This window comes from Neolamprologus brichardi, chromosome 6 (genome assembly GCF_056152115.1).
Source record: "Neolamprologus brichardi isolate AB-2024 chromosome 6, ASM5615211v1, whole genome shotgun sequence".
Classification (NCBI taxonomy): Eukaryota; Metazoa; Chordata; class Actinopteri; order Cichliformes; family Cichlidae; genus Neolamprologus; species Neolamprologus brichardi.
Genome location: NC_142109.1, coordinates 36,832,501 through 36,850,000, shown reverse-complemented (window position 1 = coordinate 36,850,000; position 17,500 = coordinate 36,832,501). Strand labels below are relative to the sequence as shown.

General features: G+C 50.3%; 1 protein-coding gene across 1 annotated transcript in view; it reads right to left on the bottom strand.

Moving 5' to 3' along the window:
• The window catches only part of LOC102779896 (uncharacterized), a 48,075-nt gene that overhangs the window by 8,564 nt on the left and 22,011 nt on the right, over positions 1 to 17,500 (bottom strand). Inside the window, exons 5-10 of the mRNA XM_087842245.1 lie at positions 17,029 to 17,214; positions 15,094 to 15,315; positions 14,599 to 14,751; positions 6,002 to 6,126; positions 5,541 to 5,879; positions 934 to 1,000 (exon numbers count right to left, since the gene is read on the bottom strand). Of these exons, the coding sequence (XP_087698371.1) occupies positions 934 to 1,000; positions 5,541 to 5,879; positions 6,002 to 6,126; positions 14,599 to 14,751; positions 15,094 to 15,315; positions 17,029 to 17,214 (1,092 nt within the window). The remainder of the gene's footprint in view (positions 1 to 933; positions 1,001 to 5,540; positions 5,880 to 6,001; positions 6,127 to 14,598; positions 14,752 to 15,093; positions 15,316 to 17,028; positions 17,215 to 17,500) is intronic.

Genomic DNA, 17,500 nt, shown 5'->3' with positions numbered 1-17,500 from the left:
GAAAACATGTCAATTAGATGTCCTCACGAGATATGAATACCTGACGTGTGTGTGTGTGTGTGTGTGTGTGTGTGTGTGTGTGTGTGATAAGCTATCCGGGTGTTCCTGATCCACTCTCAGGCACACGCAGCAGCATCAGTATTTAGGACACTGTGGTTATTTCCAGTGACCTGAATGTTTGTGCGACTCTTAAACGGGAACCGCGTGGAGGCGTGTCCTCGCTGCCAGTTCACAGATACTTTAAGAGGAACGAGGCGGCCGTGAGCTTAACAGCAGATACTCCACGAGTCCTCCCTACAGACGCGCCATCAAACAAAAATCTGTATCTAATAAATACTAAACAGTATTAGTGTAATACACCTAACGCAATAATCGACCGCCATGACGGTGACCTCCAAAAACAAACTGACATGTCACATGGTGCAGTACAGGAACCAGTCTACACACACACTGTGTTTTTATATCTCTGTGGGGACATCTAACTGACATAAGTCTTTCCATAACCCTAACTGTAACCTGACACTAACACCTTCACCCTTGCGGGGACCTGTCCCTATGATTGTTGTCGGTCCCCACAAAGATATATAAACAAACACACAGCTCAGTGCCATTTAATCCATTAAACTTCTGCAGGTCTGAAACTTCTTTGTATTATTTACACTCGTGTGACTCCTACGAGCTCCCCGCCGCTCTGGTGGATCCATGGAGAACGCCTCCTGAGAACACAGGTGCAGCGAGCACCTGACGGACGTGCTGACAGGTTACAGCCTGCGTGGAAGCGTCTCTTTTCTTCCTAAGAACGAGCAGCAGCTGCACCGACGTTACCGCTTTGAATGGCAGTTGTCCGTCCTTGATAAGATTCGTACGAGTGTGTGTTGTATGCAAATGGACGGGACAGAGGGAGAAGGACGTGAGAAGGCCGGACGTTCTTACCCAGCTCGTCCCGGAGGTTGGCCAGCTCCTGCGACAGCTCCTTCTTCTGCTTCAGGGTCTCCTCACGCTGCAGAGAGAAGAAGATCGACATGAGCAGACAGGAAACACTCAGCTGTGCAGAGTCAGGCTGAACCAGTGCAGCCAGGATGTCGTTCAGTGTGAGCGTGTGCAGAGGCGATCCACAACAATATTAAACTACAGATGGTCGTCACACGTGTGAAGGACGCCGCGGGCTGCCTTATCGCCAAAGCACAGAGCGCCTGCAGCATCATCATGAGGAAACAAACCAAACACCTTCACAGCAGCGCGAGGTCGGACCGAGGCTCGAGTCGTTCTTATGGTTCGTGTTTTGATGCAACTCTGATTTAACTCGACAAATATTTCTATTAATAAAGACGTGAATGGAAGGAGTGGCTCAGGAATCCTCTTTTGTTTCCTGTCGACGGGCTCAGGCTGTTCCTGCTTCCACCATCGTTTCTTTCCACACTCTGATCGTTTTTGTCCAAAGAAGAGAAATAAAAGTTAAAGACACACACACACACACACACACACACACACACACACACACACACTGAGGCTGAATGATGCAGCAGCAGGACGTCTGCAGCTGTGCTGTAAACACATAAAGACCATCTGCTGCATGCGTGTCAGCGACGTGAAGAAACAGAGCCGGCGAAGAACAAACTCAGACGTCGCGTTTCTAAACGATCCGGCTGACAGCAGCAGACGACTCGAGCGGACCAAGAACGTGGACGATGAGGCGCCGCGCTCGCTTTCCAACCGGCTCTGACAGCGCAGCGACCAGCTCAGCTGTGGAAACAAACACACACCTTGCGTTTCTTCTTGCGGCGATGAGAGGGGATCCTGTCCGGTTTGGCGTGGGCTCTGCTGAGCTCGCCGTGGGCTCTGCTCTCCGCCGCCCCCATCTCTCAGTAACCACAGACGCCCTCATACAAAGCTCCACGCTGCTCTCCGTCCGGCGTCCTTCCTCTCCCTCTGTCACAAACGACTACAGAGGAAACTCTGCCTCCCCCGCTGCTCCTCCCACACTCTACCTGTCCACAGACCTCCTCCCCCCTCCATCTGTTTCTCCTCCTCCCGTCTGATGGAGGAATGCGAGTTATTTCTGCACCGCCCTCCTCTTTTCATATCTTTAATCTTATCTGCCTTTCTCTCCTGCTCTATCAGTCGTTAACTCACCGGACCGGAGCGTCGGCGTTTAAATCACGCCTCTTTGTCTTCAGCTTCACATTTTTCCTCCGTAGAAACTTCACGTTTATCTGGGAGTTTCCCGCAGAGCTGGGACATATTTTAAAAACCACGAAGCTCTAAAAAGACTTTAATTAGTCCAGTTTCAGTGGCTATAAAACCGAGAAACCAGCTTTGATCAGTTCTGGTTTTTACAGCAGCCAACATGAAACGTCGGGAGGTTTTAGCACAGACTGTATAAAAAGATGGCAACGTGAAAATGCCTTAACCCTTTAAAGCCGGTCAGAGCAGCACGCTCTGTTTTGCGTAACTATTTTTAAATCCCGGTAGCTCTGCAACCACGTAAGCTAGCACAATAATTGTTTTTGCATATGAAACCGGAGGAGTTGTACTTACATCTTATGCCATCAGCTTGTCCTCGGTCACAGTTTCCTTCCACATATAGTTTTGCAAAAACTGCATAAAAAGCACTTGCAGCAACAAAAACATAATATTCCAGAAACACGCTTTGCCGATCCGATCAGCTGTTCATAACACTTCCTACGTTGGAATAGACGTCAGTGTGAACTATCGCATGTCCGCCATGACCTGCCCGAAACCGGAAGTGACGTCATTTTCGCGGAAATGTAGTTTTTTTTACCATCAGGGTCTCATGAGCCTATACTGGTGTTTTTAAAAGTTATGTTTGACTTTATGACTTTCTGTGTGGTTTCTGGGATGCTTAGGACTCATATTGCACTGCTGGAAATAGTTTATTTTGATGCATATGCTGCTTTTTTGCAAATTTGCATTATAATATTTATTTTCGTTTTTCCTGCAGTGTATAAAAATTGGTGTATTTCAAAAATAAAACTATGAAGACACTCAAAATAAATTTCCTGTGGTGGGAAACTATTTTGTGCAACTTTTTTGTATTTACAGTTTTGAGGGATAAGCCTCTTAAATTTCTCTAACTAGAAATATATGTTAAAAAACAAAAACAATTTTCAATTTTTTTGTAGTTTATTGCACTTTTTTGCAATTTATGTAATTACTATGCACTTAATGCAGACATATTATTAAAATTTGGGCTATAATGGTTGTATTGATGTTTAGCAACTTGAAATGCTCCCAAAAATGGCTCCACAGCATGTAAACATATAATATGAGCTCTGGCGGACTTGGTTCTATGGTAGGTCTTAAAGGGTTAAACCTGCGCTGCCAGCAGGGGGCGACTCCTCTGTGCTTTAAGCCTGTGACTGAAGTTCGGAGCCTCAGTCTGATCTGGTGTCATAGAGACGCCCGTGTGACAGCCATGACATCTTTTATATACAGTCTTTTAGATTAGACCCCACAAACACAGACGCTTCCTCCCGGCGTCACAATAAAAGCCCATCGCACCATGTGACCGAACGAGGATTTTAAAAACTAATATGTTGACATTTTAAAATATGATTTATGAGATAAAAACACAATAAAAATCTGTCAAACAGCAGCGACGCAAAAGAAGCTTCTAACAGTTAGTTAGACTCCGCCCCCTCGGCTTTAGTTTGGAGTCTAGCTTTGTTTACCGTCAGTAACCGTGGATGGCGTGCTTTCACACATGCTTTTCCAGTGCAGCTCAAACGGCTCCGCCTCCACCCGCGGCGTGGGGGCAGGGGCGGGGGGGGGCTTGGCGTTAAGTGCTCTGTTTATATTCAGCAGTCACCTTTCAAGTGTGCAGGCAGATAAGATCGTGGCGGCGTTCATGATTCAGATAACAAACACAAATCACACAGCTTCAGGGCTGCAGCTGCTCCTCCTCCTCCACCCATGACTCCCCCTTTCACCAGCACCTCCCGTCTAATCAATATCCCAGGCAGAAAGGCTCCGAGAGCCCGGAGGAGTTTATGCTCCAGCACAAAAGTCTGACGGGTTATGTGAGCGCGTTCGTGTGCTGATAACAGCTTTTATGAGACTCCAGGACAACAACAGCTTAACTTTAAACTTCAGGACAGCCGTGCTTCATCGAGCTCAGGCTCTCAGTGCAACAATCAGTAAAGTTAGAAATGTGCAGGCGAGGAAAACAAGCCGGAGCCACGAGCGCCTCTGAACCCCCCCGGGTGTCTAATTAAAGGCATTCGTGCTCGACCCCCGAACACAACACAGCCGCACAGAGAACAACAACAAAGGTTCAAACACAGAGTCATGACAGCGAGCAGAGACACGAAGGCCTCTGCAGGCTGCGCTCGCTGTCTGCAAACACACAGTGTTTACTGAACACGCCGTCCACATCCTGGACTCTGACGGACGCATCCTGGAGCTGGTCTGAGCCAATCAGCAGCCTTCATCCTCGCAGACACTCCCATAATCCTTCAGGGTGAAGACTTTAACACGAACAGACTTTTGCACCGTTTAATCAGTGACATCACTGCTGCACGCATCTCCAACTGGAATCATTCAGTCATGATTAGATTGTTATTGGCCGACTCTGCATCCTCTGAGGTTTGCATGCTTGGACGTGTGATCGGGACTGAAGGAAGTTCAGCATCCATACCTCAGACTGCCAGAGGAAGCCTCGCATGTATGCAAGCACTGCACTACACACACACACACACACACACACACACACACACACACACACACACACACACACACACACGTCCATCAGCAGCAGCGTGTGAGCAGGATCTTTCCATTGCATCATGTGCTGTTAATGGCAGCCGGGCGTGGCGAGGCTCTCCCGGCTGCCGCCTTCTAAAAACAGCCATTGCTCCGCCCCTCCTCCTCCTCTGCGAGTATCTCCAGCAGCACCTTAAATATCAGCAGGGCGACGTCACCGCCCACCGCCGAGTGACGCTGTAATTACGGGATGGGTCGTTCACCTCGCCACGCTGCTCTCACATGTGCAAACACATCCACGCAGCAGGACACGCCCCCATCACACGACACCCTCCTGACCTGAAACACTTATGTGCAGCTTCTCTTCTCAAAGAGCCATTTGTCTACACGCCAACGAGTCCGTCACCTGTGTGACACCTACATGCAAAGATTCCCGTGGTGCCTCGTAACAAAATCACAGCCTCGCTTCAGCTGAGCTGTTAACAAATCAAAGAGAGCGCACATTTAAAAGACGCCATCAGACTTTCACAAACGACATCACCACCAGTAGCATGTGACAGGAAACAAGTCCTCTCCTTTCAAAGCCCCCTTTGTTCTGAGTGGACGGCTTCCAGAAGCCTGACGAGGGGCAACTGTGAGTATGCAGTTCCTGCAGCGTCCAGCAGAGGCAGCAGTGAGTCAAACTGTTTGGTCTGTGAGGACCACGCCTCCTCTGCTTCGCTGTACGGGGATCAACTGCTTCCTTACTGATGCGTGTGTGTTTGCTGAGGTTTAACTGACCAGCAGGGGGCGTCGCTGCTGTGTAAGTGCAGCAGTACCTCAGTGAAGAGATGCTGGATGACTGTAGCCAGAGCCTCCACCCTTCTGTTCCCCTGCACGAGCAGCTTCCTCAGCTGAACGATGGCGTGGTTCTTCTTCTCCGCCTGCTCTTTGCTGTGGTTCTGTTTGATCGGCCCGTCCGACGCCGCCGCGCCTCCATGGCCGCCAGCTCTGGACGCGCCCTGAAGGCGAGACCCGGCTCTGGCGCCGGATCGTGGCCCGGTTCTCGCTTTCAAACCGAGAGTGGAGGGTCCGGCGGTTCCTGACGTGGCAGCGTTGGTGGCAGGCACTGGAGGAACTGGTGCCACTGGTGCGTTAGCATTCACGTCATCTGGTATCTACACAAACGGGAGGAAAACAGCGAGATTACAAACACGCTAACAACACGTTCGCTGGTTCTAGAGTCAAACGCAGCTCCGCCCCTCATCGTGTGAGAGGACGCTGCTCGTGTCACACGTACCAGGTCGGGCGGCGGCAGCTGCAGGTTCTGGTTGTTTCCTCCGGTGGACGCTGCCGTCTGCGAGCTGCTGCCGGTGTGTGATGGCGTCTTCCCCGGCGCCTCCCGCGGCTTGTTGTTTTTATCCACTGCAAGAGAGCGACAACCTCTTAGTGTGCGGGCGGCGGGCGCGACATTCAGCATCGTGTCCACACACACGGACGCACAAACACGGCTCGCACTCAAGTTACACACACAGCAGGCGGACGACAATCACACACAGAAACACACACGCCCTGCTGCTGAAACCAATGCATCATGGGAGAGAGTGTGTGTGTGTCTGTGTGCGTGTGTGTGTGTGGATGCATTAAGGGCTGCATTACAAGACCAAAGCTATTAGAGCGATCGACACTCGTCTCCTCTCCTTCCTCTCTGACTGCAGCTTCTGTGCGAGATGCTGGAAGCCGACCGAGTCCTGAGAGGTCACGGTGAGATGCCCAAAGCCTCGCCACTATTCAGTGAGAGCGACCAGCCGACAGGTGTTTTCTGTAGCGGCTCGTCTGAACATCTGGATCTCTCACACGTGTAACTTTGAAAGCCTGTCAGGTCTGAGCTGCAGCCCTGAGGACAGCACTTCCTTAGAGATGCTGCCCCCTGGTGGCAGCCTCTGAGCATCGCTGAAGTCAGCTGGAAGTCACCAGAACAGATCCAGCGTTCAATCTCAGACTCCGGCGAGTCGTTTCAGCTCCGCCTCATGGCGAAGGCGAGCACACCTCAGCTCCTGTTTTTCAGCGTTGGCGGAGCAGAAGGTTTAATCCAGGGGTCCCCAATCCCAGTCCACGAGGGCCGGTGTCCTGCAGGTTTTAGATCTCACCCTGCGTCAACACACCTGAATCACATGATTAGTTCATTACCAGGCCTCTGGAGAACTTCAAGACATGTTGAGGAGTCATTTATCCATTAAATCAGCTGTTGGATCAAGGACTCATCTAAGACCTGCAGGGCCCTCGAGGCCTGGGATTGGGGACCCCTGGTTTAATCGCTGTGTGCAGTCACATCTGCTTCACCGACACAGATGTTTATGCTACAGGTAACCTCAGGTGGAACTGTGCCACCTCCACAAACCATCGCCTGCCGACCAATCATGACCTCGATCTAACGCCGAGGTCACAGTTTTTAAGAAAGGCCGTCTGAATCTTTGCCTTTCAATAAAAATAAAAATATATAAATTATTAAGAGAGACTTGATTTTTTTCTCTGAACTGTAAGAACTTTAAAGCAACGGCAGAACTCTGAAACGATTAATAAAGTAAAACAGCAGCAGGCTGCAGAGTGAAGCTAGTGCTTTACACAATCACAGGAATATGACCACGAGGATGAACTCAAACGCACACACACACACACACACACACACACACACACAGTGTGTTTAGCCTCTCCTCAGTTTAAACGGTGCAGTATATAACCAAGTGTTTTTCTATAGCTGCTGCAGCGTGACAGGACACACTGATGCTTCCACCCTGCAGAGATTTCTGATGACTTTGCAGTTTCATGTGGCTCGTGTGTGGTGAGCTGTGCGAGTGCTGCGGTGAGGGGTTTGTACCTGGAGTGTGCCGCATGCAGAGCTGCTGAGCCCAGACTGAGAGAGAAACCACACGGTTAGCGTGCACATCACAGACAGCACAGCGACGAGCCCCGCTGAGCCACGAGACTCCGCTGCAAACACGCAGCAAACAAATGCAGTTTCTGCACCTCGAACTCAATCTGAGTGTCTGAAATGCTGCGACGCTGTGAGCTGTAGAAGCTTACAGTCGAGCATCACGTCAGTCTCATCATCTGGAGTCTCGTGAGCCTCAGCAGGGCTGTGTGCGAGGTTATGAAGAACATCAGTCAGAGAAGCAGGGATGAAGCTCAGGAGCAGGAATAAGAGGGATGAGTGGGAGGAGCCGAGGCTTCAGGCCAACAGTCGTCTTCACTCTGAAGTAATCAGAGTAATCAGAGTACAGCGCTGACGGTCAAACTCCCTGCATGTGCCCTCTGCAGAGTCTAATTATCAGCAGGTCACTAAAGAGCAGATCTGCTCCATCTTTAACGAGCCGCCTCAACTGAGCGTGTGCGGGACGACGAAGGATACCAACTGCTACCGTCCTTATTCTGATGTAATCAGATTACTCAGAGGGGCAAAAACACCAGGTGAAGGAAACCAGCTTCATGATCCAACAAGTGCACGCACACCTGTTACCATGGAAACAGCCGTGTAGAGCGTGTCACGAGGTGCACGCGTCCACCATCTGATATATTTACATCCAAATTAGACCATCTGGTTTCCTAGCAACAACTTTCATATTTGTCCGACTCCATCGCCCCGAGGATATAAAAGCAGGCTGATGACATCATTGCGTGCGTGCACACACACACACACACACACACACACACACACACACACACACACACACACACACACACACACACACACACGTGCGTGTTAAATATTATATCTGGTTATTCCCGCTCATTCGGAAGGTCAGCTCAGTCCTGCAGCTCCACAGAGCTGAGGAGGAGGAGGAGACTGTCAAAGCACCTCTTCATCACACACTCCCACCCTCTGCTTAGCCAGAGGAGTCTGCCAGAGATACATCAAACGCTCCAGGAGGTCGTCTCACCCCACAGACAGCAGCTATTTTCACCTGAGTGTAATAATCAGTAAATCATTTATAATAATTTATTATAATTATAATAATATTTATTATAATTTATTAAATAATTTATTGAATAATAATTTATTAATAATGTATTTCAGGTTCATAACAGAAACACAACAATTAAAGTTTCAAATCAAACTGCACGCCTGAGTCCCAGCAGACTCTTCTTCGGCCACTTGTGTGACGCGGCCTGAAACGAGCCTGACAACATCCTCTCACGTCCTCGTCTGCCGCCACATCTGGGAAAACAGCGGCCTCCACATCGGATTAAAGCTCGCACGAGCGGCCAGCCTCAGCTGAACCGCTGTGCGGCGTGCACGGGCGCGCACTCGCTGACTACAGCCTGCACTGACCTACATTTTGGGGCAGAGCAGCAGGGAAGTGGGTCTGTGGAGCTCAGACTGAAAACACGCTGCAGCCAAACACGTGCCGCGAGCTCAGATGGATAGTCAGAGAGGCGGAGCCAAATATTTACAGAAGGACCTGAACGTGGGCCAAACCGCACGATCCACATTAACGGCCACAATCAGAGAGGATGAGGATTAATGACCCGTCGAGCCAAAGCACACAGACGAGTACGCAGAGGAAGGAACCCACGACAAGCCGCTGCAGTAAAACCTCAGAAACGTGCGCCACCTTCTTCACACCGAGCAAAAACAACCAACCAGGGCTCATCTCTCCTGAGCCTGAGTGGACCGCCCACAGGTGATGTGAAATAATCTCATCCTAACATAAAAACTGCTCCTTCACACCAAACAACCCAGGAAACGAGCTAGCTGCTCTCAAACCGCTGATAATGGGCTCTGATATTTAGAACTAGCTGCTTTGAGCTGGTTTACACACACCCACGGTAACCATGGTCACCATGGTAACCCCCCATAAAAAAGCATATTGTCAGACTTAAACTAAATGTGTCTGAATTCTACGCAGGACCACAGAAACACATGCAGGAGATGGACCCAACCACTGCCTCCTCACCACCAGGGGGCGCCACGGGTCCCACAGTTACTGATCCAATCCCAAAGAGGATTCGTGTCTCCAACTAGAATTAAACCCGCGACCTTTCACCTTCTAAAAAGGGAGGTGAAAACTACAGAGCACAAACTCATCAGGTCAACTGAGGTCACCCAGCAAAGAAGCTGGGAACTGTTCCCAAACCACAGGAGTCGCCCCCTGCTGGACACGAAAAACAACCTCTTTGGTTCAGCAATAAAATATCCACATCTGGAGGTGGAAGCTGTGCATTTGGGACTTTATTCCTAAGATGCACATTACTGCATCACCTCCACCCAGCTGGAGTTCTCCACTGATTCCACCGAACACTGTGCAGCCGCACCACAGCTGCACATCTGGACATTTTTAGGGCTAACAGCTCATCCAACAAAGTCTTCCTGGTGTTTTTTGTGCATGTTTAAAGTTTGTGATGTGACGCATCAGAGGCTGAAGCAGCTTCACTGTCGCGTTCATGTATTCAGCTTCTCTCGTGGTCAGTCGCGGTACAGAGCTGAACGACACCGAGCGCTGCTAGCATGAATGCTGATGGTTACTCACAGCATCATCAGGGACTTTTGCTTTTATGCAGCATGAACTTAAAGCTCCCTGCTGCACGGACACACAGACCAGCTGCAGCTCCTCTTCAGAAAAGGAGGCGCATTAAGAGGCGCAGGCTCTGCTGCAGCACAAACACATTCAGCCTTTTAATGGCTGAATAAGTGAAAGCCAGATGCGTCCCGGGCTATTTCGGGTTTGTGTGTGAATCACGTGGCCGTGCCCCGTCAGGCGTGGGTATCGGGGCTAAAAGGAGCCACGGCTATTCATCACGCCATGCCGCAACGCTGGAACTGAAAGCCCCGCACGCACAGCCGTGTGCGACTGCAGCTGCACGCCGAGCTGAAAGCCCCCACAGGAGGAGACACGGAGGCAACAATGGCTGCCGACGCCGTGCAGGAACACAGGAGGGGCTGAGGAGGGTGGAGGAGGGGGTGGAGTGGCCTTTGAGGCTGATCTCATCACACGAGTAGAGATTAAAAAGCCCAAAGAAACGGCAAAGAATGCAGAGCTTCACACAAAGACAGGAGAGGAGGAGGGGGGGGTTTGAAGATGAGTTTTATTTTGAAAGGCAAATAGTTACAGAGATGGGGCTTTTATTTTGGGTGGCTGCAGGATTAAAGCAGCTCATTAGCTCCTCTGTTTGGGTGTGGTGGCTCCACCCTGCCATATGCATCTGTGGTGGATGAAGGAAGGTGTGTGGAGCACATGGAGCTAACGGGGTGAAGCTGCTGATGGAGGATGAACGGGTGGATGTGGGGAGGACACGGGGACGGAGACTGATCCAGACCTGCGTGGAAGACCACGGTGTTCTTCCTGCATCCCGACAGCAGCTGGAGGTTTCGGAAAAGTCCTTTAGCCGTCAGCTTCACGTGGAAGTTGGACAGCGACAGTCTGGGAGACCACAGCATGGTTCGGTCCGGCGGACTCACGGTCCAGTTCTCCTCGTCTCGACGTGTCCTGAGCGGCAGGTCACACTGACCCACTTCTTCAGCGGACGGGAGGCGTGAGAAGGAACTCCTCCTTTTCTTTAAATTTCAAAAACAAAAAATCCTCCAGAAACAGAATCTGGTTACTGCTGCTGGGATTCGTAGCCTGCATCTGCGTGAAAGCCACGAGGAAAAACAAGACGCCGCATTTTAAAAACAGATCCTGCGCTCAGTCCAGGGACGAGGACGCACGCTAAGCCGCCATCCGGCCTTCATCAAAGCCACAGAGCCGCCGCCGCGACACGAAAACATGAAATAAAAGGAGCGAAGCAGAGCGGCTCCTGCACCGCAGCCAGCACGGGAAGAAAATGGCGCCAAAAATAGCAGCAAGCTTCACCGTTGCTGAGGTCACGGCGAATCAACCACGGATGGAGAGAGAGAGAGAAACGGGCGAGATACTCGTGCATGTGTATCAGAGAGAGAGAGTGATGATTACTCCTCTGCTGCTAAACACACGGCAATGCCCCCCCATCACCACAGAGGCACACAAACAAAGACAAGCACACACACACACACACACACACACACACACACAGGGGGAGGAGTCAGCGGGTCTGAATAATCCCTCGCTCCCTCCTCCCTCATGACTCCTCTGGTCTCTGTCACACATGAACCTCGTCGAGGTCAGACGTGACAGAAGAAACACTGTGGAGACCCCACACACACACACACACACACACATTTTTATTATTTATTATTTATATCCTTGTGGGGACATCTCATCGACATCATGCCTCTTACCCATAACCATAACTGTAACCCTGACAATAAAACCACATTTTGAGTCTCAAAAATGCCTTCAATGCTGTGGGGACCAGGATTTTGGTCAGGGCTGCCACGATTAGTCGACTAGTCACGATTATGTCGACTATCAAAATCGTCGACGACTGATTTAATAGTCGACGCGTCGTTTGAAGCTTTGTAAGATCCCAAAAGACGCAGGAATAAGTAGCAGGATTTAAGAGTGTAATAACGGACTGAAACAGAAGATGGCAGCACTGCATGTACAAGGATGCCAGCTGCCGTTAAACCCCGAAAAAGAAGAAGAAGCTGTGTCCCAGAATTCATAGCGCAGCCCAGCTCCGTTTCCAACAATGGCGGCAGCTAGTTAGTTTTAATATTACTCTTATTATTCTTTCTGGGTCACAAAATAAACGTTTAACATATTTTCAGGTGAGAATGTAGCTGTGTAAACCTCAAATATCTGCTCAGTTTATCAAGACACCACATATTTTCAAAAGCGCTCCGACGTTTTCGGAGAGTCTGTTACCCACTAGCTCGATAGCTAGCCGGGGGCTAGGCTAACTAGCGCCCGGCTAAATCGTTTTCAAACCCACCGCCGTCTTTTGCTACTCAGGTTAAACATGATATATAAGTCACTTAGATAACTTAAAAATGTTATTGTTTGGCTTTTTTTTAGTATTTGATTTGTTCCTGAGTAAATCGGTTTGGCTGAGGTTAAAGTTATAGTTTTTACACAGCTGAATAAACGTCAAGCAGACAGCTGATTATCAGAAGTGTGAGATGCTCGAGAATTTACTCCGGTGTCCTGTTATATTTTAGATAGCAAGGAGTTTATTAAACGTCACCAAAACAATCTGCAAATTTCATTAAAATTTAATAAACTATCATCTTGTCTTTATTTTTAGTTAGCACAGACCTGAAACACTTAAAGCTGTAAGCTAATGATAGTTATATAAGAGCAGATGCTGCTGGTGCAATAAGCTGTAGTTTTACGTCCAATGGATGATGATCTGATTAGTCGACTATCAGAATAATCGTTTGTGGCAGCCCTAATTTTGGTCCCCACAAAGATGTTAATACCCGTCCACACACACACAGCGCCATATTGGCGCCTTTCAGACACTTTGTGAAAAGGCGTCTTTGTTTTAGCCAAATCTGTCTGAGCGTTTCCTAAACGACTGAAAGAAGCTGAAGATGAAGAACGTGACGGAGAACTTGAATTAGAACATCAGGAACAAAGAAGACACGACACACTTCTGAATGTCAGCAGCTGAATCATCAGACCGCCGTTTGTCCTTTGCTCCTGTGAGCGCGCTCAGAACCTGGAGCTGGGTTAAACTGTGCTGATGCTCTGACTCAGGTTAGTGAGGAAACTCTCAGGTCCCCACAAAAACCACCGACGGCGAAAACAAAAACCAAGCAGCCATGTTCCCCGAGAGCCTCTCTGCTCATTATCGAATCCACTTTTATTTAGTTTGCATCCAAGTGTGGACGCCGCCATCATCTGACAGACAGCTGAGGTTAGTGGATATTTAACAGATCCTGACACAGCTGTGAACTTTCTCCAACATCTGGTTTACCTCCACTGACACAGATTACAGGACGTCCAGCTCCTAAAAATCACACCTGTGCACATTTTCATTCACAGGCCTGTTTGATAGATTTCATCTTTGTGCAGAGTCAGTGTGCACAACATGTGGCTCATTTACAGACTTCAGACCAGCCATGAAACCTTACAGCCCAGTTACAGTGTGTGTGTGTGTGTGTGTGTGTGTCTCAATGTCCACATCCACTGGAGACAAAACGAGCAGAAAGCCACAGAGAGCTTTAAAGGCCCACGCTGCTAACCGCTGTCGCCTGAGGACGGCTGTGGCGAGCGTCAATGAGAGAGGTATGAATCAAATGCATGTGTGGCCCTTATGAAGTGAGTGTGTGTGTGTGTGTGTGTGTGGTAATCAAGCCATCGTGGGGCTGATAGTGCGTCTCTGAGTAAGCGGCGCCCCACAGGCCCAGAGAGACTTCCAGGCCGGCCACAGAGGGAGGCAGCCAGGCGCCCGGGCCCAGACGAGAGCCGCCACATGCAGGGGGAGGAGAGCAGCTCGCTGCTGACGCCAGAGTCACGGCCGACGGTTTAAGACATGATTCTGATGCTGCGTGATGCTAAACGTGGAACGTCGGCCTGCCGGAGCTCGACGAACATCATCACAGAGCGAGCGAATGGGTTTGAGCTGGGAGGCCGCAGAAGATTAACCAGAGTGTCCGTGTGTGTGTGTGAGTGTGCGTGCGTCAGTTCATGCAGTGATGTCAGACCGCCGCCTCCTGCACCATCAACGCGGCGACGCTGGTCATTATTGGGTCGCTCGTGTGACTGATGCAAACCTGTGACTCGCTTCAGCTGCAGGAATGAAAAAGCAGATGTTGAGCAGCAAACATCTGCTTATGATCACACTCATGCAACAGACTGTATAAAGTCGATGGCAGCACTGATCAGACTCAGCCAAGCTGGCGTGCTCTCAGCTGCCCTCACAGCTTTACTAACCAGCACTACTCATGCTAAGCAGCCCTCAGAGCCGACTCGCTGTGATCCACACCCCGCCAGCCGCTCGCACAAACACAGGAAGTGAGATGGCCTCTCGTACCTGCGCCGTTCAGCCGGCTGACCCTCGCCGAGCCGCTGCGCTGTAACGGGGACTGCACTGCCTGCTTCGTGAGCCCCTGACCGGCGGCGGGGCTTGACTTCGTGGGCGCCGTCTTTGCTGCGTTCTGGTTGGTGATCATCGGAGGCTTCAGACCTGCGGAGAGGACACAAGAGTCAAAACCCATTTCCTGTTCCTGCGGAGGCGTTTCAATCGCCCACAGCTGTGAAAACGAGCAAACGGGCTCGAGGTTTCAGCTCTGAGCAGCGTGCAGAGCGTCCGACACAGATGCTGACTACACGGTGTCATGTGTTTCTGCAACAGTTAACACGTCAGCGCGACTTTGTGTTCTTATTGTTTATGTTTGTGCTGCAGTCATGTGACCAGTCTGTCTGCAAACCCTGCAGCTCTGAGACCGCGCCGACGCACGTCTGAGTTACAAACATGCTGATCAGTCTGAAGGTTAAACGGCTGATCTGGGCTCAGGCGGTGCCTCACCTGTGCTGGAGGTCCTGGCCTGCAGAGACAGAGCTCTGCTCCTCAGGGCGGGAGGTTTTGGAGCAGCAGTGCTGGGACCGTTTGTAACAGCGTCACTGGGAGTACTGGTGCTGGTGGTGCTGCTGGAGACTGAGGGCTTTGCTGCACTCTGGCTGCCCACAGGAAGTGTGATTCTGCTGGGCCGCTCGTCTGGTACGACCCCTGCTGGAGCTGCTGGAGCTGCTGACGGGAGAAGATGCAGGAGTTTTTATTCATGTGCTGATTTAAATACTGGATGAGTGACAGCAGCTCCCCCCATTCACACAGACAACAGATATGGGGTCATCCAGGAGGGTAAGAGCATGTGAGGCGTCTCAGTTGTTGCCGGTGATCTCAGGTTAACCTGCTGCAGAAAGAAACTGAAACATGAAGCCAGACCTGCAGTTCCTCTGACGTCCAGCAGAGGCAGCAGTGAGCTAGTCCTCAGACTGCCATGTTAAAACTTTACAGCAGAAACATGTTTACAGCCTGTCCCCCCTCATGACACCTGAATGGGGGAACAGTTAGGGGCGTGTCCCACCCAGAGCAGCACGGCGATGCTCTGCAGCAGGTTTCAGCACACAGCAGAGGAAATGTGAAAGTTTTCTCTGGGTTGAGGAGAAACATGATTTTGTTCTTTCTCCTTTAGAAGTAAAAACTGACTGGGACCTGCAGAAACAGGCGCGTGTCACCAGGACAGCAAAGCAAACAACACGTTTCCACGGTTTCAGTGGATCTACTCAAAAATGGAAAGACGAAGCTTCAGTGTTTCTCATGTGTCCAGAGCTGAGCCCGACTGTGATGCTGTAACTGTGTGGAGGTGGATCAACACCAACGCTCCTCTCTGATAAAACTAAACATCACCATGGTAACAATAAGTGATCTCCAACCACCGAAGGCTCAAAACCTCCATGTTCCCCTGCAGGAGGACAGGCCTGTGCAGGCGGGTATCACACTTAGACACGAGTCCAGCTGAAAGCATGACTCACGTCCTGCTGCCTGTCACATGGGTCCATAGTTTCTGCGTCACAGTCAAACGTGCAGCTTTCCAAAGATACAGAAACAACAGGATGTCGGCACTGCTGCCAAACGAAGAGGAACACCTCTGTATCCACGGATGACTGCAGCTGTGACCAGTAACAGTTCGGACGAGGAGATCGCTGCACGTGCTGATGTCTGTTTGCTGAGCGCTGCAGACCAAAGGCTGAACAGGAAGTTAAACAACACGCGAGCGAGGCTGAACGTGCAGCTGCTCAGGACAGAGAGCGAGGAATCGTTTCCTTCAGACCGACCGACCACACCTGTCCTCACATTCAGCATCTACGTTCACCTGGTTTCTTTTCGATGCACAGAGCAGGAAGCTAAAGCTGGAGACCGACTGAGTCCTGATGTGAACGGAGCTGCTGAAGGACGACAAACATCAGGACGCTCAGCTCCTAATCTGAGAAAACAAACCTGAAAGCTGCAGAGGAGACGACACATCTGTGAGCTCCGACCAGATGTGCTCCCTGAGCTTCAGAGGAGCACAGGATCTGCTGCAAGCACGAGCACACACACACACGTGTGTGTGTGTGTGTGTGTGTGTGTGTGTGTGTGTGTGTGTGTGTGTGTGTGTGTGTGTGTGTGTGTGTGTGCGCTTTTGAGGACATCTCATTGACATGCTTTCCCTAGCCTCTTACCCTAACCATAACCTAACTGTAACCCTGACACTAAAACCACAATTTTGATTTTGGTCCCCACGAGTTTAGTAAACTTACAATTTTTGGTCCCCACAAAGATGTTAATACCTGTCCCCACACACACACACACACACACACACACACACACAGAGGAAATGAGAGGAAGTTAAGTCAGCAGCGAGGGAAACCACACCAAAGAAAACCACCTCTGATGATGCACAGACAGTGTCAGACACACCTTTGCTCGCGCCTCCATTGTTCTCGTTACTTCCCAGTGAGGAGGAGCTAAGGCTTGTGGGTAACCCTTTAACAGGAAGTTTTGAGGCGGCAGTGGGTGCGGCGGGTCGCCCTGCTGATCCCGGCTGCTGATTGGCTGTTGGTTTAGCTGCTGTGGGACCTGCAGAGGTGCGAGGTTTGGGGAGGCCTGGGAGAAAGAAAAGGAAACGTCAGGTCAAATATTCATTCAGTGTTGAGGTCACACACAGACACACACACACACAGACACACACACACAGACACACACACACACAGTGAGGCAGCTGCTCTGGTGATCAGTGTCTGAGTACAGCAGCAGAAACAACGATGAACGTTGACCTTTTGACCTGTGTGCCTAATAAAGAGGAAAGCATCACTGAGCATCATCAGCTCCTTTAAACTCACTTGAGACCATCAGACTGCAGCTGAAGCACAAAGATCTTCATGATCACTTA